The sequence below is a fragment of the Macaca thibetana genome, chromosome 13 (genome assembly GCF_024542745.1).
Source record: "Macaca thibetana thibetana isolate TM-01 chromosome 13, ASM2454274v1, whole genome shotgun sequence".
Classification (NCBI taxonomy): domain Eukaryota; kingdom Metazoa; phylum Chordata; class Mammalia; order Primates; family Cercopithecidae; genus Macaca; species Macaca thibetana.
This window is the reverse complement of record NC_065590.1, coordinates 83,431,461-83,452,663: the sequence shown is the minus strand read 5'-3', so window position 1 is coordinate 83,452,663 and position 21,203 is coordinate 83,431,461. Positions and strand designations below refer to the sequence as shown.

The 21,203-nt window shown below is 38.4% G+C and overlaps 1 protein-coding gene across 8 annotated transcripts in view; it reads right to left on the bottom strand.

Moving 5' to 3' along the window:
• ATAD2B (ATPase family AAA domain containing 2B) overlaps nucleotides 1–21,203 on the bottom strand; it is a 174,571-nt gene that overhangs the window by 99,387 nt on the left and 53,981 nt on the right. For all 8 annotated transcript variants that reach the window (XM_050753564.1, XM_050753568.1, XM_050753572.1 and 5 more), the window contains 5 exons: nucleotides 21,096–21,194; nucleotides 19,247–19,358; nucleotides 16,244–16,359; nucleotides 14,804–14,978; nucleotides 9,140–9,228 (listed from right to left, as the gene is read on the bottom strand). In XM_050753564.1, the coding sequence (XP_050609521.1) occupies nucleotides 9,140–9,228; nucleotides 14,804–14,978; nucleotides 16,244–16,359; nucleotides 19,247–19,358; nucleotides 21,096–21,194 (591 nt within the window). The remainder of the gene's footprint in view (nucleotides 1–9,139; nucleotides 9,229–14,803; nucleotides 14,979–16,243; nucleotides 16,360–19,246; nucleotides 19,359–21,095; nucleotides 21,195–21,203) is intronic.

Sequence of the window (21,203 nt, the reverse complement as noted above, 5' to 3'; positions counted from 1 at the left end):
ATCACTTGAAGTCAGGAGTTCAAGACCAGCCTGGCCAACATGGTGAAACCTCATCTCTACAAAACTACAAAAATTAGCTGGGCATGGTGGTGCATGCCTGTAATCCCAGCTACTCAGGAGGCTGAGGCAGGAGAATCACTTGAACCTGGGAGATGGAGGTTGCAGTGAGCCAGACAGAGCCACTGCACTCGAGCCTGGGCGACAGAGTGAGACTCTATCTCAAAAAAACAAAAAAAACAAAAAACAAACAAGGAAAAAAACCCACAAAAGAGTCTGCATGACACTATTAACACCTTGTCTTATTTTATAATTATAGAAACTATGCCATAAATAGCAGAATACAAATTCACAGGACACACTGGGACATAAAAGAGAATGCAATAAATTTAAAAATGATTTTAATACAAAAAAAATTAGCCAGGCATGGTGGCATGCACCTGTAGTCCCAGCTACTCAGGAGGCTGAGGCAGGAGACTGGCATGAACCCTGGAGGCGGAGCTTACAGTGAGCTGAGATCATGCCACTGCACTCCGGCCTGGGCGACAGAGCAAGACTGTCTCAAAAAAAAAAAAAAAAGAAAAGACTTTTTAAGAGTTATGATCTCTAGATCACAATAAAACTAAACTAGAATAACAATAAAATAATCAGGAAAAATAACCACAGCTATTTGTATATTAAATACACATCTAAATTAAATACACAATGATTGCGTCAAAGAAAAAATGACAAGAGAAACTGGAAATTATTTTGAACTGAATGACAGTGAATACATGTCAAAAACTGTGGGATATAGCTAAAGCATTGCTTAGAGGGAAATTTTACAGGTTTCAATGCCTATATTAGAAAAAAAGAAAAGTTTCAATCAATTCCTAAGCTTCCATCTTAATCTGAAAAAGGGAGTTAAATTAAAAATAAACAAAAGACTTGGAAGACCTGAAATACGTATTGCTATATAAAAGAAGCCAATGTGAAAAAACTACATACTGTTTGATTCCAACTATATGACATTGTGGAAAAGGCAAAATTATGGAGATAGTAAAAAGATCAGTGGTTGCTGGGGAGAGAGGGATGGCTCTGCAGGGCACAAGAGAAGGAGGGATGAATGAATAGATAGAGCACAAAGGATTTGGGGGAAGTGAAAATATTTTGCATGATACTGTAAGAGCCGATACATGTCATTACACATTTGTTGAAACCCTAAAACTGCCTGCTATGAGTGGAATGTTTCTATTCCCCTAAAATTCATACATTGAAACCTAATCACCAAAGTAATGTTGTTAAGAGGTATTAAGAGTTAAGAGCTAAGGTGTTAAGAGTGTTAAGAGGTGGAACCTTTGGAAGGTAATTAGGTCATAAGGGCAAAACTCTCATAAAGAGGATTCCTTCCTTCATAAAAGAGACCTGAAAAAGCTAGCTGGTCTTTTCTACCATTTAAGGACACAAGAGAAGTCATCAGAACCAGAAAGCAGGTCCTCACCAGACACTAAATCTGCTGGCACCCTGATCTTGGACATCCCAGCCTCCAGAAATATGACAAATAATGTTCTGCTATTTCTAAGCTACCTAGTTTATAGAGATTTTTTGTTTTCCGAGACAGGGTCTCACTCTGTTACCTAGGCTGTAGTGCAGTGGCACGATCATGGCTCACTGCAGCCTTGACCTCCCCAGGCTCAAGTAATCCTCTCACCTCAGGCTCCCAAGTAGCTGGGACCAGAAGCACACCACACCCTACTAATTTTTGTACTTTTAGTAGAGACAGGGTTTCACCATGTTGCTCAGGCTGGTCTCAAACTGCTGAGCTCAAGAGATCCACTGTCCTTGGCCTCCCAAAGTGTTGGAACTACAGGTGTGAGCCACTGTGCCCAGTAATGAATAGTCTATTTTTAAGACCGTTTGTTAGAGCAGTTTAGGTTAACAGCCGAATTGAGAAGGAAATACAGAGAAATATAGAGACTTTTCATATGCCCCCCACCTGCCCCTTGATATGTATACACATGCCTCAACAAAGTGGTGCACTTATTTCAACTGATGAACCTACAATGACACATCACAATCTACAAAGTCCACAGTTTACATTAAGGTTCATGCTTGATGATAAGGTTCTGTGAGTCTGGACAAAGATATAATGACATGGATTCACTCTTACAATATAACACAGACTATTTTCACTGCCCTAAAAATCTTTTATACTCTGCCTATAAGTCTTCCTCAGTCTACTAATTTTTAAAAACATAAGGAAAAAGGTAGTATAAAATTGGAAACAAAAATAATAGTGGAAAATCTATGAAAACAGAAGCTGTCTCTTTGGGAGGGAAAGGACCAATAAAATTGATAATCCTCTAGCCAGAATAATCAAGGAAAAAAAAAAAAGGAGGGCCGGGTGCGGTGGCTCAAGTCTGTAATCCCAGCACTTTGGGAGGCCCAGGCGGGCGGATCATGAGGTCAGGAGCTCGAGACCATCCTGGCTAACATGGTGAAACCCCGTCTCTACTAAAAATACAAAAAAATTAGCTGGGCGTGGTGGCGGGCGCCTATAGTCCCAGCTACTCAGGAGGCTGAGGCAGGAGAATGGTGTGAACCTGGGAGGCGGAGCTTGCAGTGAGCCGAGATTGTGCCACTGCACTCCAGCCTGGGTGACAGAGCAAGACTCTGTCTCAAAAAAAAAAAAAAAAAAAAGGAGAAAACACACAGGTTATCACCATCAGGAATGAAAAGAATATTACCACAGACTATTTAGGCATTAAGGAAATAACAGAATAGTAGGAAAAAATGTATATAAATTTCATGACTTAGATGAAATGAACAAATTCCTTTAAAGATAAACTATCAAACTACCAAAACTGACCTAAGTGAAAATAGAAAACTTGAACAGCCCTGGATCAACTGAAGAAATTTAACTTGTAATCAAAAACCTTTCCATAAAGAAAACTCCATGCCCAGGTATTTTCACTGGTGAATTCTCTCAAATACTTAAGAAATGAATAACATCAAACTTACACAAACACTTTCAGAAAATATACAAAGAGAGAATGCCATCTCATCTAATTTTTTTAAGAGACAGGGTCTCATTATGTTGCCCAGGCTACTCTTGCACTCCTAGACTCAAGAGATCCTGCTGCCTCAGCCTCTCAAAGTGGTGGAATTACAGGCATGCACCATCACACCCAGTGTATATCTCGTCTAATACACATCAAAATTACCTGATTCCAAAACCAGATGCAGATATTTTAAGAGTAATTACAGATCAAAATCTCATTAATGTGGATAATAAAATACTTTTTATAATAGCAAGTTGAATCCAATAATTTTTTAGAAAGACAATATATTATGAGCAAGTGGGGTTTATTCTAAGAATACAAAGTTAGTTGTGATTCAGGCCAGGCGCAGTGGCTCACACTTGTAATCCCAGCACTTTGGGAGGCCAAGGCAGGTGGCTCACCTGAGGTCAGGAGTTCAACACAAGCCTAATCAACATGGTGAAACTCTGTCTCTACTAAAAACACAAAAATTAGCTGGGCATGGTGGCAGGCGCCTGTAATCCCAGGTACTCAGGAGGCTGAGACAAGAGAATCGCTTGAACCCAGGGGGTGGAGGTTGCAGTGAGCCGAGATCACGCCATTGCACTCCAGCATGGGTGACAGAGTAAGACTCCATCTCCAAAAAACCAAAAAACAAAAAATTCTAAAATTCAATCAAAATAATGTTCTACCTTAATAGAACACAGGAGAAATGCCATATGATCAATTCAAAAGAGACAGAAAAAAAGTATATGTATGTTACAAAGTTCAGTACTCTATCCCAGTAAAATAAACTCTCACAGCAAACTAGGAATGTAGTGGAAATCCCTCAATGTAATAAAGGGCATTGATGAAAAACTTAGTTAAAATCACATTCAACGGTAAAAGTCTCAATGTTTTATAGCCAATGAAGAAACCAGGCAGTTATATCCATTATCACCATTATTATTTAACTCTGAATTCTAGCCAAAGTAAGAAAGAGAAATAAAAGACATAGATTGGAAAGGAAGAAGTAAAAGTATCTTTATGTGCAGATAAGGTATATGTATAAAACCGTAAGGAAACCACAAAATAGCTAACAGAACTAACAAATGAATTTAGCAAGGTTGTGGAAACAAAGTCTATAAACTCAATTGTATTTTTATAAATCAGCAGTAATCAATTAGAAAATAAATTTTCTTTTAAAACTCCATTCACATTAAATGAACAATAAAGTATTTAGGGATGCATTAGATAAAAGATGCCTAAGATCCTTAGGCGAAAAACCATAAGACACAGGAAAAGGAAATTAAAGAATACCTAAATAAATGAACAGAATTACCATGTTCATAGACTGAAAGACGAATAAGGATGCAATTCTTCCCAAATAGATTGAAGGACTAAATGCAATCCCAAATAAATCCCAACAGTCTTTTCTAAAGAAACTGACAAGAGGCTTTAGAAATGTATATGGAAAGATAATAGATGACTACAACAATTTTGAAAAAGAACAAGGTTGGAAGACTTACATTAAAACGAACTAATGTAATGCAACATTAATCAAGACAGTGGTATAAGGATACACCTGTGGATCAATGGCATCAACTAACAAATCTAGGAATAGACACACATTTATATGGTCAATTTTTGACAAAGACGTGCCAAGAAGTTTAACAAAGTAAACTCTTCAATATATGGTTCTGGAACAAATGAGTATCTGTATAAAAAAACAGACTGGGCGTGGTGGCTCACGCCTGTAATATCAGCACTTTGGGAGGCTGAGGCAGGAGAATCACCTCAGGTCAGGAGTTGAAGACCAGCCTGGCTAACATGGTGAAAGATCATCTCTACTAAAAACACAAAAATTCGTCAGGCGTGGTGGCGCACACCTGTAATCCCAGCTACTCAGGAGGCTGAGGCACAATAATTGCTTGAACCTGGGAGGTGGAGGCTGCAGTGAGCTGAGATCGCACGACTGCACTCCAGCTTGGGCAACAGAGTGACACTCCATCTCAAAGAAAAAAAAAAAAGGCCGGGCACGGTGGGTCATGCATGTAATCACAGCACTTTGGGAGGCCGAGGCGGGCAGATCATGAGGTCAGGAGATCGAGACCATTCTGGCTAACACAGTGAAAACGTGTCTCTACTAAAAAATACAAAAAAATTAGCCGGGCATGGTGGCGGGCACCTGTAGTCCCAGCTACTCCAGAGGCTAAGGCAGAAGAATGTCGTGAACCCAGGAGGCGGAGCAAGCAGTGAGAGCATTTCCTTTGAGCCGAGATCGCGCCACTACACTCCAGCCTGGGCGACAGAGCGAGACACTGTCTCAAAAAAAAAAAAAAAAAAAAAAAGAATATCTGTATAAAAAAATAAACTTCAGTCCACACCTTAAACTATCTACAAAAATTAACTCAAACATTCACCTATCATTGATACATAAACTTAAAATGAATCATTAACTTAAATATTAAGAGCTAACACTGGCTGGGCATGGTGGCTCACGCCTGTAAGCCCAGCACTTTGGGAGGCCGAGGTGGGTGGATCACCTGAGGTCAGGAGTTCTAGACCAGCCTGGCCAACATGGTGAAACCCTATCTCTACTAAAAATACAAAAATTAGCCAGGTGTGGTGGCAAGCACCTGTAATCCCAGCTACTCAGGAAGCCGAGGCAGGAGAATGGCTTGAACCTGGGAGGTGGAGGTTGCAATGAGCCAAGATCATGCCATCGCACTCCAGATGGGGGACAAGAGCGAGACTTCATCTCAAAAAAAAAAAAAAAAAGGCTAATACTATTAATATTTTCAAAGACAATATCCAATAAAAATTATTGCCACACTTATTTAGGCAATTTTTCTCAAGCAGAACACAAAAGGCACAGATATATTTTTTAAATCTACATGGTGGCTTTATCAAAATTAAAATCCTTGACTCTTCAAAAGTCCTAACTAAGCAAACAAAGATACAAAGCACGACACTGGAAAAAAATTTCAAAACAAAGACTGGGCCAGGGTTGGTGTCTCATGCCTGTAATCCCAGCACTTTGGGAGGCCAAGGCAGGCGGGTCACTTGAGGTCAGGAGTTCAACACCAGTCTGATCAACATGGCAAAACCCTGTCTCTACTAAAAATACAAAATTAGCCGGGCATGGTGGCGCATGCCTGTAATCCCAGCTACTCGGGAGGCTGAGCCAGGAGAATCGCTTCAACCTGGGGCATGGAGGTTGCAGTGAGCCGAGATTGCACCACTGCACTCCAACAGGGCAAAAGAGCAAGACTCTGTCTCAAAAAAAAAAAAAATACAAGGACAACAAGACACACAATCTAATTTCTGGTCTCAAAAAGTGGGGCAAAAGATTTTAACAGACATTTCACAAATGAAAATATATAAACGGGCAATAAACACAAAGATGCTCAATATCACTGGATGAATATTAAAGCTTAATATTATTTGTATTACTATTAATGCAAATTAAATCCATTACTGTACACCCACTAGGATGGCTAAAGTTAAAGACAGTTAACAACATCAATTGTTGGCAAGGATGAGGAACAACTCAAATTATCATACATTTTAGGAAAATAAAAATGGTAAAACCACTTTGGAAAACAATACAGTGTTACCTTACAAACTTAAACACCCATTTACCATAGGCTCCAGAAATTCCTCTCTTAGGGATTTACTCAACAGAAAAGAAAACATGTCCACACAAAAACTTGTAAAGATGCTTTGAGAGGCCAAGATGGAGGGCTCGCTTGAGACTAGGTGTCAGAAATCAACCAGGGCAACATAGCAAGACTCCATCTCTACAAAAAATACAAAAATTAGCCAGGTGGGGTAATGCATGCCTGTAGTTCTAGCTACTCAGGAGGCTGAGGCAGTAGGATCACTTGGGCCTAGAAGTTTGAGGTTACAGTGAGGTATGATCACACCATTGCACTCCAGCCCAGGTAAAAGAACGAGACCCAGTCTCTTAAAAACGCTTGGGGCACAGCGGCTCATGCCTGTAATCCCAGCACTTCGGGAGCCTGAGGCGGGTGGATCACAACGTCAGGAGTTCGCGACCAGCCTGGCCAATATGGTGAAACCCCGTCTCTACTAAAAATACAAAAAATTCACCAGGCATGGTGGCGTGTGCCTGTAATCCCAGCTACTTGGGAGGCTGAGACAGGAGAACTGCTTGAACTCGGGAGGCGGAGGTTGCAGTGAGCCGAGATTGCACCACTGCACTCTAGCCTGGGTGACAGAGTGAGACTCCGTCTCAAAAAAAAAAAACAAAAAAAACAAAAAAACTTCAGACCAGAATTATTTCAATTTGGGATCTTTTTCAGATTTTGGGATATTTGCATTATATTTACCAGTGGAGCTTCCCAAATCCCAAAATCTAAAACTGAAAAAGCTTCAATGAGCATTTCCTTTGAGTGTCATGTGAGCATTCAAAAAGTTTCAAATGTTGGAACATTTCAGATTTCAGATTTTTGGATTTAGGATGCCCAACCTGTAGTAGCATTATCATAATAGCTAAAAATAAAAGCAAAACAAATCTCCCATCAGATGGTACATTGAAAAATAGAGGTATACACACACACATATACATTAAGGAATACTACTGAGGAGTGAAGAAGAATAAAATATTAGCATACATGACATGGAGGCCAGGCACAGTAGCTCACACCTATAACCCCAGCACTTTGAGAGGCTGAGGTGGGCGGATCATTTGAGGTCAGGAGTTCAAGACCAGCCTGGTCAACATGGTGAAACCCATCTCTACTAAAAATACAAAAATTAGCCGGGCGTGGTGGTGGGTGCCTATAGTCCCAGCTACTCAGTAGGCTGAGGCAGGAGAATCACTTGAGCCCAGGAGGCAGAGGTTGCAGTGATCAAGCCACCGCACTCCAGCCTGGATGACACAGTGAGACTCCATCTCAAAAAAAAAAAAAAAAAAAAAAAAAAAAAAAAAAAAAAGCATACATGACACGGAGAAATGTATTTTTTTTCTTTTGAGACGGAGTCTCGCTCTGTCACCCAGGCTGGAGTGCAGTGGTACAATCTCGGCTCACTGCAAGCTACGCCTCCCAGGTTCATACCATTCTCCTGCCTCAACCTCCTGAGTAGCTGGGGCTACAGGCGCCTGCCACCATGCCCGGCTAATTTTTTGTATTTTTAGTAGAGACGGAGTTTCACTGTGTTAGCCAGGATGGTCTTGATCTCCTGACCTCGTGATCCGCCCACCTAGGCCTCCCAAAGTGCTGGGATTACAAGTGTGAGCCACCACGCCCATGTATGGAGAAATTTCAAAGCATTATGCTACTGCCACGCACAGTGGCTCAGGCATATAATCCCAGCACTTTGGGAGGCGGAGGCAGGCAGATCACTTCAGGCCAGGAGTTAAAGACCAGCCTGGCCAATATGGCGAAACCCCACCTCTACTAAAAACACAAAAATTAGTCAGACGTGGCAGCACATGCCTGTAATCCCAGCTGCTTGGGAGGCTGAGGAACCAGAATCACTTGAACCCAGGAGGTGGAGGTTGCAGTGAGCCGCGACTGTGCCACTGCACTCCAGCCTGGGTGACAGGGTGAGACTGTGTCTCCAAAAACACCCAAAAAATTATGCTAAATTAGGATCAGACAACTTTTTCTGTAAAAGGTCAGATAGGCTGGACACAGTGGCTCATGCCTGTAATCTCAGCACTTCAGGAGGCTGATTGAGGAGGATGGTTTGAGGACAGGAGTTCAAAACCAGCCTAGGCAAGAGAGTAAGACCTCGTCTCTAAAATAAATTAAAAAAAAAAAAATTAAAAGCCCACATAGTAAATGTTTTAAACTTTGCAAGGCATTCGGTCTCTCTCTCACAGTTGCTCAACTCTACTCTTGTAGCACAAAAGAAACCACATACAATGCTTAAGGAATGAACATGGTTGTATTCCAATATAACTTCATTTACCAAAACACACCGAGGCCTGAATTTGGCTCACAGGCTGTGGTGTGCTGACCCCTGTACTAAGAGAAAGAAGTAGTCCTCACAGACACAGATTATGTTTTAAATTTCTTTGTAAGCCTCACAGCACTTAGCTAAGGGCTAAGGCTAACTGCCAAGTCAATGGGTAAAAAAGAACTCAAGATAATCAGATAAGGAAAAATTACCTGTGGATCTGATCTTGTCTGCTAGAGCGAACTGGAGCTAATCCATCTATTTCATCAAAAAATATTATAGAAGGTCTCATCAAATATGCCTAGTAAAAAGAAAACAAATGATATTTATTATATTTGTTTTCATTTTTAAAATTTATTATATTTTCTTAATAGGTAATAAAAGCAAATGGTACAACGTGCAGCAAGTATGAAGGAATATATAGCAAAGAGGAAATCTTACCACCCAGTCTCCAACAACCATGTCTCCCCCAGTAAGCAACCACTGTTTTCAGTTTGTTTATTCTTCCATACATACTTATACACAAACCAAAGTGTATTTTTTAAACACACATGATAGCACACTATACACATTCTTTTTATTTATTTATTTTAGGTTTTATTTTTGTTTTTTGGGTTTGTTTTTTTTTTTTTTTTTGAGACAGTCTTTCTCTGTCGCCCAGGCTAGAGTACAGTGGTGTAATATTGGCTCACTGTGACCTCCGCCTCCCAGGTTCAAGTGATTCTCCTGCCTCAGCCTCCCGAGTAGCTGGGATTACAGGCATGCCCCAGCATACCTGGCTAATTTTTGTATTTTTAGTAGAGATGGGGTTTCATCATGTTGGCCAGGCTGGTCTCAAACACCTGACCTCAGGTAATCCACCCACTTCAGCCTCCCAAAGTGCTGAGATTACAGGCGTGAACCACCGCACTCAGCCTACATATTCTTTTTATATAACAGTGTATGTTAAGTAATTTCCATATAAGTACATAAAGACCTGTCTCATTTGTTTTTTTTTTTTCTTTCCTCCAGACAGGGTCTTACTCTGTCACCCAGGCTTGAGTTCAGTGGAATGATCACAGCTCACTACAACCTCAAATGCAAGCAATCCTCTTGCTTCAGCCTCCAGAGTACCTGGGACTACAGGCAGGGACCAACATGCCCAGCTAATTTTTAAATATTTGGAGAGATGGGTTTTCGCTATGTTGCCCAGGATGGTCTCAAACTCTTGGGCTCAAGTGACCCACCTCGGCCTGCCAATGTGCTGGGATTATAGGCCTGAGATACTGCGCCCAGCCTGTCTCATTCTTTTTCAACAGCTACATGATGTCCCACTGTATGGATATGCCATAGTTAAACCTGTCCCCTTCTTATGGATACTTAGGCTGTTTTCAATATTTTCCTATTAGCAACAATATTGTAATAAACAATAGTAAAGAAATAACTGTATTTACCATTTCATATGAGTATAAACATATTAATATAATAAATCCTAAAAGTAGAACTACTGGCTCAGAAGGCATGTGCCATTTCTAATCTGGTTAGATATTTGCAAACTGCCATCCACTGAAGTACCATTTTACCCTCTAACCAGCAATACTTAAGGGTGCTCACCAGCAATGTATTATCAAACTTACTGACCTTTGCTAATTTTTTAGGATAAAGAATGCTATCTCATTTTATTTTCAGTTCTTATTTACAAGATGAATATGTTATATATCCATAAAAGTCATTTATATTGCTTTTCCTATGTTGCCCATCACTTCACAAGACCACTAGTCTTTTGCTTAGTGAGTTCTAGAAGCTATTTATTTATTTATTTATTTATTTTTAATTTTTGAGACAGGGTCTCACTCTCTTACCCAGGCTGGAGTGCAGTGATGTAATCACATCTTACCTCAGCCTCCACCCGCTAGCTCAATCAATTCTCCCGCCTCAGCCTCCTAAGTAGCTAGGACTACAGGTCCATGCCAACACACCTGGCTAATTTCTGTATTTTTATAGAGACAGGGTTTCACCATGTTGCCCAGGCTTATTTATTTATTTTAAAGGTGAATGCTCTGTCTGTAAAAGGAAATGCAAATATTTTTCTGAAAAGAGTATCATTAATCTTTTGAATTAGTATTGCTATGGTTTGAGTATGTCCCCTCCAAAACTCATGTTGAAATTTAATTGCCGGCCGGGCCTGGTGGCTCATGCCTGTAATCCCAGCACTTTGGGAGGTCGAGGCAGGCAGATCACTTGAGGTCAGGAGTTCGAGACCAGCCTGGCCAATATGGTGAAACCCCGTCTCTACTAAAAACACAAAAATGAGCCAAGCCTGGAGGTAGGCACCTGTAATCCCAGCTACTCGGGAGGCTGAGGCATGAGAATTGCTTGAACCCAGGAGGCAGAAGTTCCAGTCAGCCGAGATTGTGCCACTGTACTCCAGCCTGGGTGACAGAACGAGACTCAGTCTCAAAAAAAAAAAAAAGAAACAAAGAAAGAAAGAAAGAAATTTAATTGCCATTGTGATGGGTACTGGGAGGTAGGACCTTTAAAAATTATGTAGATCTTGAGACCTCCACCCTCATGAACGGACTAATGTGGCTGACATCAAAGGAGTAGATTCATTATTGTGAGAGTGGGTTCGACCCCATCTTGTGCATTCTCTCTCTCTCTCTCTCTTTGCCCTTCCGCTATGTGATGCTGTCTTCTGTCATGTTATGACACAGCAAGGCACTGACCAGATGCCTTGATATTGGACTTCCTTGTCTCCAGAACTATGAGTCAATAAATTACTGTTCATTCTAAATTACACAGTCTGTGATCTTCTAACAGCACAAAACAAAAGTAGGTATTTTGTTGCCAAGCAGAATCTTAAAATTTTTTTTATGTGCTAGATCTTTCCTTACATAGTTAGACCTCCCTACTCTGAGATTATAAACAAAATTCTCCCATGTTTTCATCTGGCACATTTACAGTGTCATTTTTCTCACTTAAGTATTAGATCTAGAAAGAATTTGATTTAAGGTGAATGAATATTAGATAACAAATGAGAAGTTTTTATCATATAATTTACTCAAATTTATGTGGCTTATGTTTCAAAATTAAAGCAAACTTTCAGTTCACAGGAAGGTCAGTTTGCTAAGGAAGACATACGAATTTTCCATTTCTCCTGACTAATTGCACTAAACTTTAATGTTTCCTAATAATTTGAAATGAAAGACAATTCAGGCTGGGCATGGTAGCTCATGCCTGTAATCCCAGCACTTTGGGAAACCAAGGCAGGTGGATCACCTGAGGTCAGGAGTTCCAGACTAGCCTGGCCAACATGGTGAAACCCCGTCTGTACTAAAAATACAAAAATTAGCTAGGCATGGTGGCACATGCTACGTAATCCCAGCTACGTGGGAGGCTGAGGCAGGAGAATCACTTGAACCCAGGAGGCAGAGGTTGCAGTGAGCCAAGATCGCGCCATTGCACTCCAGCCCGGGCAACAAGAGTGAAACTCTGTCTCAAAAAAATAAAAGATAATTCAATCACAAGATGGGGGTTTTGGGGGAAAAAAGTTTAAGGAACTGGAATTATGGCCCATTGCAATGGCTCACACCTGTAATCCCAGTGCTTTAGGAGTGTTGATCATTATTTTTATATACATGAAAACATGAAACAAACAGCTGGCTTTTTTTTTTTTTTTTTTTTTTTTTTTTTTATAGCTACACCCTCACAGAATTGCAAAAAGGAGGTAGGGCATATTACTTCAAATATTTTGTGTCCTCTCAGTGAAATCTCATAATAGTCTAGTAAGATAGGTATTCTTTCTACCATTGCACAAAAAAGGCCACTAAAGATTAAATGTTTTGATTTACTTAATGTTATATTCAATGGTAAAGATAAATATAAACATTTCTGTGACACAGAAGGCCACTCTCTTAGCCAATACACGGTAGTGCCTTCATTTCACTTCATGCATAGACCATATCCTTAACTTAGGAATGCAGAATCTTTCATAAAAAAAAAAAATCAGGAATACCAGCAATTTTCTTAAAAAATAAAGCAAACATTTCGACTATTCCTACCCACCAAGAAAACTACGAAACAGAAATAAAATAAATTTAGACAAAAGGAGTAGTATGATTTATGCTATGGTTTTAAATAAAACCAAGAGGTATCCCTAGTCCCAGTATGAAATGACTAAAAAGTATAACTTTAAAATTTTTAAATTAATTCACTGAGTAATATGCCAGCATTGCCAAGCCAATTTTTCCTTCATCTATAAATGTTTATTTTTTATTGTTTAATTATTAATGAATTCTCTTGAAGCATTCAGACTGCATGTTTGACTTGCCATTAGACACTGGACACTTTCAAGGTAAAAATCTTACTTACTCCTTTTTCTAAATCCATTACCTAGCAGTTTTTGATACTATTAATAATTTTAAAATAGTATTGGGCCAGACACAGAGGCTCATGCCTATAATCCCAACACTTTGGGAGGCCAAGGCGGGAGGATGGCTTAAGGCCAGGAGTTCAAGACCAGCCTAGGCAATAACTTGAGACCCTGTCTTTCCAAAAAGTTAAAAATTAGGCAAGTGTGGCAGTGCACACCTGTAGTTCTACCTAGAGAGGCCAAAGCCAGAAGATCACTTGAGCCCAGGAGTTTGAGGTTGCAGTGACCTATAATCACATCCCTGCACTCTAGCCTGGGTGGCAAAGCGCAACCCTTTCAAAAAAAAAAAGTGAAGTACTTTAGCAATTACAAAGGACTTTCACACACACCATCTTAGTAATGGGTGCTCAATGCTTGAAGTTATTTTTTATTTCATATGTATTTCCTCAGACATAATCAAATATATGCTGCATTGCCAAATATGAATGGCATCCTTCACTAACTCAATCAATCAAAAGTGAATTTATATAGGGACTGATTTTTAATTTTTTTTTTTTTTTTGAGAGACAGAGTCTCACTCTATCGCCCAGACTGTAGTACAGTGGTGTCATAATTGCTCACTGCGGCCTTGAACTCCTGGTCTCATGCAATCCATTTGCCGTGGCCTCTTAAAACACTGGGATTACAGGTGTGAGTCACTGTGCCCAGCTGGAATAATTCTTAAAATGTATAGGAAATAACATCTTTAAAGTTTTTGTTACAAATAAATAGTAGACATAGTCTACATGATATTTATTGACCTTACTCTGCCTTTTAAAAGCATTCACTCATGTCTGAATTCTTGTAGTACCGTATTTACAACTCATGAAAATAACACACTGCTTTGTGAGATTTCCTGCACAGACACTTAGGTTTTTATGCCTGTTGTAGTTCCTCAATTGGATTATAATCTAGCAATATATATGTTACATCCTGTGTTCTCTAAAGCACCTAACTTGGTATTATATACCAGGTAGGGACCTCAATAAATGTTTTATGAGCCATCATAAATATTCAAAAGTATCAGTGAAACTGCCATCAAATACTTCTAAGGCATACAATCACAGATTACTGATCCTAAATATAACATATTGGATGGAAAATATGCTTCCTCGTAAACAGTCTGTATATGCAGATTAAATGTATTAAACATTCTGAAGAAAATATTCTCAGCAGGCAGACTGCTTAAGCCCAGGAGTTCGAGACCAGCCTGGCCAACGTGGTGAAACCCCACCTCTATAAAAAATACAAAAATTAGCCAGGCATGGTGACACACACTTGTAATTCAGGCTACTGGGGTAGGGACTGATGCAGGAGAATTGCCAGAGCCCTGGATGTCGAGACTATAGTGAGACGAGATCACACTATTGTACTGACTCCAGCCTGGGTAAAAGAGAGAGGCCCTGTCTCTAAAAAGAAAAAAAGAAAGAAAAGAACAGAATAGAACAGAATAGGAAAGACTCTTGAATTAGATAATTTCTCTTACCTGATCAAAAAGAAGCCTAAGTTGCCTTTCAGATTCACCAACCCACTTGCTCAAACAATCTGCTCCTTTTCGCATAAAAAAAGCCACTTTTTTGTCTCCTTGGCTGCATTCATTAGCTAATGCTCTGGCAACCAAGGTTTTACCTGTGCCAGGAGGGCCATAAAACAAACAGCCCCTAGAAGAATAAAAAAAAATAAAAAAATCAAGAAGTGTAAATTATATTATCAATGCTGATAACCAATTTTAAAAAATGTCCCTCCCTCCCATAAAATTTTGTATTGAAGTATAATTATTAGACATTGATATAGCTTTTTCCAGTATATAGACAAAAGTTTTACTTTGCTAAGTCCTTAAATCACCAAGCTTTGGCAGACAAGAAATAAAGTACAGAGTAATTTGGCAAGATATACAGAAATTTTAAATGTGTTTCCCTATGACCCAGAAATTTCACATCTTTAGAATAAATAATGTAGAAATACTCAAAAGGAATGTATATAGATTTAAATGACTCTTTAATAAGATTTTCCATATCCTTAAAAACAAGAAAAATAAACTACAACCAAATCTGAAAAAGTGCCTCCTTAAAGAAAACAGACATTTATCAGTTTAAATCTAACAGCCTAGATGTGTATCTTCAGAATATTCTTTTTTTTTTTTTTTTTTTTTTTGAGATGGAGTCTCACTCTGTTACCCAGGCAAGATCTCGGCTCACTACAACCTCTGCTTCCTGGGTTCAAATGGTTCTGATGCCTCAGCCTCCCGAGTAGCTGGGATTCCAGGTGCACGACACCACCCCCAGCTAATTTTTGTATTTTCAGTAGAGACGAGGTTTCACCATGTTGGCCAGGCTGGTCTCGAATTCCTGATCTCAGGTGATCCACCCGCCTCGGCATCCCAAAGTACTGGGATTACAGGATTGAACCACTGTGCCCAGCCAGAATATTCTATTCTGCACAATCTTCTTTAACATAATTTGTCAGTCTTTTCTAATAGTTCACCAGCTATCCACCTCATGATCACACACAATCTGTTCCTAAAAATAAATTATCAAGCTCACCCTATTTCAAAAATACTCCATCATCAAGTCAAAGAAACACATCAATAAAACTGTGCTTCCAAGAGTAAATAACATACAGCATCAAACTCGATGCATTGGGAGCCAAATTCAGAAAAATCCATCTGGGCAATCTGGTTGTGTATTTAGGGCTCACAGAAAGAATCTTATCGAGTACCTGACTCAAATTCTAAGATATAAACTTCAAGAACATACTTAGTTCCATGGCCTCTGGACCCTAAACAATAACATTTCATTTCTAACTGTCATTGCTAGGACACATCAAATAAATATATATCAAATATTTGTATTTATAGTAATTTACTCAATTAACATTTGAGAAAGTAACGGTAATAACAATAATAAACATCTATGACACTGCTTACCTTGGAGGCTGAATTTTAAACTTTTCAAAAATTTCTGGATATAAAAGTGGGAATACTACCATTTCCTTTAGTGCATGAATATGATGGCTCAATCCACCTATGCTATCAAACCGTACCTTGGAAAGAAGGGGAAAAATTTTATATAAAACAGTTTTATGTGTTTTATAAAATTTTTAAAATTTATAAAAGAGTCTTACGATTCAGAAATATATGCCTTTAGCAGAAGCTTTTAAACGTAACCATAAATAACTGTAGAAAAATAAGGCTAACAATAAAATCCAAGTTTACATTTCAGTTCAGGCAAATTAAGCTACCATTATTTAATCTAGTAACTCAGAACCAGGATTAATTCCCAACCTAAAACTTTAATAGGTATCTATAAGAGATTTTTTATATTACACTAACACATACAATTTTTATATCATACCAGGTTCTAATGGGCCAGGCACAGTGGCTCACACCTGTAATCCCAGCACTTTGGGAGCCCGAGGTGGGCAGATCACCTGAGGTCAGGAGTTTGAGACCAGTCTGATCAACATGGTGAAGCCCTGTCTCTACTAAAAATACAAAAATTAGCTGGGCATGGTGGCGCATGCCTGTAATCCCAGCTACTTGGGAGGCTGAGGCAGGAGAATCACTTGCTCCCGGGAGGCGGGGGTTGCAGTGAGCCAAGATCGCACCATTGCACTATAACCTGGGCAACAAGAGTAAAACTCTGCCTCAAAAAAAAAAAAAAAAAAGTTTAAATGGCTTTAAAAATATATAATTATTTTGTACATATATTCTCAGAAGGGGGCAATATTGTCCTCACAGGGGCAAAAATTGGTTCAGGGATAGGGCAAGAAATAATCTTAGCTATTTACAATAGTTTGTAGCCCTCCCAAGGTCAATGTTACCTGACAAAATGTTATTCTTTAATATTTAATTTCTCTAGTCAGAAAGAAATTTACTTTTTTTCTTCTTTATGGGACAATGATGAAAAAATGATTTTAGAAACACTGATCTATCACAAGAAGCAGCAAAGACTGTTCCTCCCACCCATAATAGTTTAAATAGCTAGAAGGCTTTGTAAGAAAAAAAGTGTACAGAAAAAAATGCTTGAAGAAAATTTTGCCCAAAATGTTAACTGTGACCGCCTCTTCCTTGCTTCTTCATTCTGTTACGGTACTCGAAAATGTTTTACAATGGAAGTATTACTATGATAGAAAAAGTGAAAGTAAACTATTAACAGAAAAATAAAAACAGAAGTTAAATAACAGAAACATTCTAAGAGAAGCTAAATTTTAAAGAAATAAGTGGTCTGGCGTGGTAGCTCACACCTGTAATCCCAGCACTTTGGAAGGCCGAGGCAGGCGGATCACCTGAGCTTGGGAGTTCGAGACTAGCCTGACCAACATGGAGAAACTCCATCTCTACTAAAAAAAATACAAAATTAGCCAGGCATGGTGGCGCATGCTTGTAATCCCAGCTACTCGGGAGGCTAAGGCAGGAGAATTGCTTGAACCCAGGAGGTGGAGGTTGCAGTAAGCTGAGATCACACCATTGTATTCCAGCCTGGGCAACAAGAGCAAAACTAAGTCTCAAAAAAAAAAAAAAAAAAAAAAAAGAGAGAAAAGAATTCACTCTGCTTTGGCAGAGACATCTAAAGTTTACTAGATTCATCTGTAAATGGATAGATGAAAATAAATGAAAGGAAAATAAAAATGAAGAAAAAATTTTTTAAAAGACAAAAAAGAAATAAAACTAACTAGATTCAAAAGAGTAAAGTGCTGGTAAGCCAAATACGCAAAGATCATTAGGTAAGGTCTTCTGAGAAGATGCACTATTAGAAATGGGATTCTGGTCATATGTAATACTCTAAATATTTCCTTAGGGCCTGGTTAATAAAGTAAGACAAGCATTTTCCTCTATGACTTCAGATTAGAGATAGTTAAAATTTCATCTTCAAGTATATATGCAATTCTATTTGATAACTTATTTTAAATCCCTCTATGAAAATCACTTAAATTACATTGTATAGAGAGATTTTTAGGAACAAAAAAAAATACATCAAGTAAGCTCTTGGTTATGCAGTAACCTTATTTCAAAATATCCCCCCAAAATAAGATACTACTCACAATGAGAAAGAATCTACCATGTCCTCCGAGTCTTATGTCTGTTTTTGTCATCCATTTCCCAAAGTGACTTCACCACCACTCTTTATATTGATGACCCATATCTGAATTTCTAGTCCAGATATTTCTCCTTAATGCCAAACCTAAATAACCAATTACCTACAAGGTGCTTTCACTTGTAGTATACCTCAGATACCTAAACATGTATTAGTTAAATACAACTAATTAAATCATCTTCCTGCCTCAAACATTTATTCCTCTTCTTATGTTCCCTACTCAGAGAATCAAGCCATTTTCCACCCAGACCATCCATTATCTACCTAGTCACCTAAGCTAGAAACCTGGGTAATACTCTCAAGTTGTACCTTTCCCTCATTCCCAAAAAGGAATTAATTCACCAAATTCTGTCATTTCTGAATTCAATCCTCAATTCTTTCAAAACCATTTACTTCTTCAAATTGTTATCCTACTTTCTACCATGACCATTACCCCAGATTACTAGACTACAGGAACATCCAGTCTCCCTAATGCCAGCCTTGCTTACCCCAAATTCATTAACTATATCACAGCCAGAGTGATCTACCCAAAATACAAAATCATGAAACTAGGCAATTTCAACAATAGCCCATTGTTCATCATGGTTTATGAAGCGTTGCCCCTTATAACCTTCTCAGCCCCATTTCCTACCTGTTACATATTCCAGTAACACTGACATGAAAACACGTGACTAAGCACCACATGTGGCTAGGGTTCTTAGGTTTCAAAATATATACATCGAAACATTAACACTGTCATATCTGAATTTTCTAGTTCTACTATGTGCTGCTTTAGAAACAAGAAAAAAGCTTAAAAAAAAGAAAACTTCTAGAAAAACATTTACAAAACTTACTGATTTATCAATGTTCATTGGATCAACATCAGCCAAGCTTGCACCCACTTTCACTCGTTCTCGGAGAATACCGCTAGCTAAGTCCTCTGCTCTGAAGTTCATAGGCAAACACCTGAAATTTATAAAAGTGCAAGTGAAGTTGCATTAAAAGTTTCACATTTTTAATGTTAAAATAAGTTTACATTCCTTGATGTCTTCATCTTTCTCCTTTTTCTCATAACCCAGAAAATAATAGCAAAGAATTTCATTCTTTTACTCTACTTTTCTTACATTCTTGTCAAAGGCCAAAAATTAAGTTACTCACTAGATAAAGCAAACAAGATTGTTAATCTATTTGCCCAAAGAGCCCAATCTATTCCATTTTAGGAAAATATCTTAACATAACTGATTATCCCATGTCATACAACTATAAAAATAAACCTATATGTACTATAATATATGGGATTAAAATAAAATCAAGCTATTGACTGACTAAGGCAAGGTCTCACTCTGTTGCCCAGCATGGAGTGCAGTGGTGCAATCATAGCTCACTACAGCCTCAACCTCCTGGGCTCAAGTGATCCTCCCACCCCAGCCTTCCAAATAGCTGGAACTACAGACAGGCACCACTACACCTGGCTGAACTTTTATACAGACAAGGTCTCACTATGTTGCCTAGGCTGGTCTCAAATTCCTAGGCTCAGCCTCCCAAAATGCTGGGATTACAGGCATAAGCCACCAGCCCAACCTTTATTATAATATTTAAATCTATCCTCAGATATTACATGAATATGTCTACTCAGTTATATGATTGAAAAAACTGTCTTCCCCTTTTGTTCGAAAAAAATCAATTAGCGATCACATCTTGAATACTAAGCTTCATCTTTTGTGTAACTACCTTAAGAGAGATCTCTATACTACATTATTTAACACATTATTTAATATATTACATTATTTAATTTCCATAAATTAATATACTCAACTTCCTCTTTTAACCTTGGGTAAACACCAAACAGTGGCATTAACAGCCTCAAAAAAGTCTAGTATCTATAAGGAATGTAACTTCATTGATACTTCTGAACCCTAATTTATAAAAATATATTATCAAAGGAGATTATCAGAATAGTTCGGATTAAATAAGCATAAATTCTTTTATTTAAACTTGGGTTTTTCTCATTTTCTTTCCATCATTCACATGAGAAATTCTTTTTTAGTATACAATCTAATCAATCCAAACTTGTTTCCAAGACCTGCTAACTGAAAACTTGGTATTTCTACAATAAATAATAATTTGACACTTCAATTATTTACTCCTCCAATGAAAATTCTTTGAGGTTTTAGTGAGCCCAACAGTGATCAGTTAGTTACCCTAGTTAGGCAAAGATCACCATAGGCACTTGTTCAACCAACAACAAAAACAAAATAAATTTTTCCAATAAAAATCCAAGGTCTCCTGAGATACTTCTATTAGAAACCATGTCTTAACCTGACTGCTATAATACTGTAATCATTATAAGTACCTAAAATCAACCTCATTAAATGGATTTAGATTAGAGAGGAGGTACAGAGGAAAAGACAGATACTGCCATATAGGCTGGCCTGTTTCCCTTAGCTCTCCTTACTTTCCCTCTCCACAAATTATTTTATCATAAGTACTTTCAGACTAAGTAATTTGAGACTAAATTTCCCAAGGTTAGATTTCTATTGGAAGAAAAACTAATTAGAAACCAAGTCAACGTCTTCATCTAGTCTAAAATATGTGTTGAATATCAATGTTAGCAAAATGCCAGTATAGATAAGAAAATCATTCAAAAAAAAACTTATTTTTCCTTTTTTCTACCATGGAAATAGCACTAAAAATTTTACTAACCTATTTCTTGCTCTTGCCATGCTCTTTGATTTCCTTCTTTCAAAGCGTTCCTCATCAGAAGAAGTTGTGTCACTACTATGAATGGCATGCTTCTTTCTCCTATTTAAA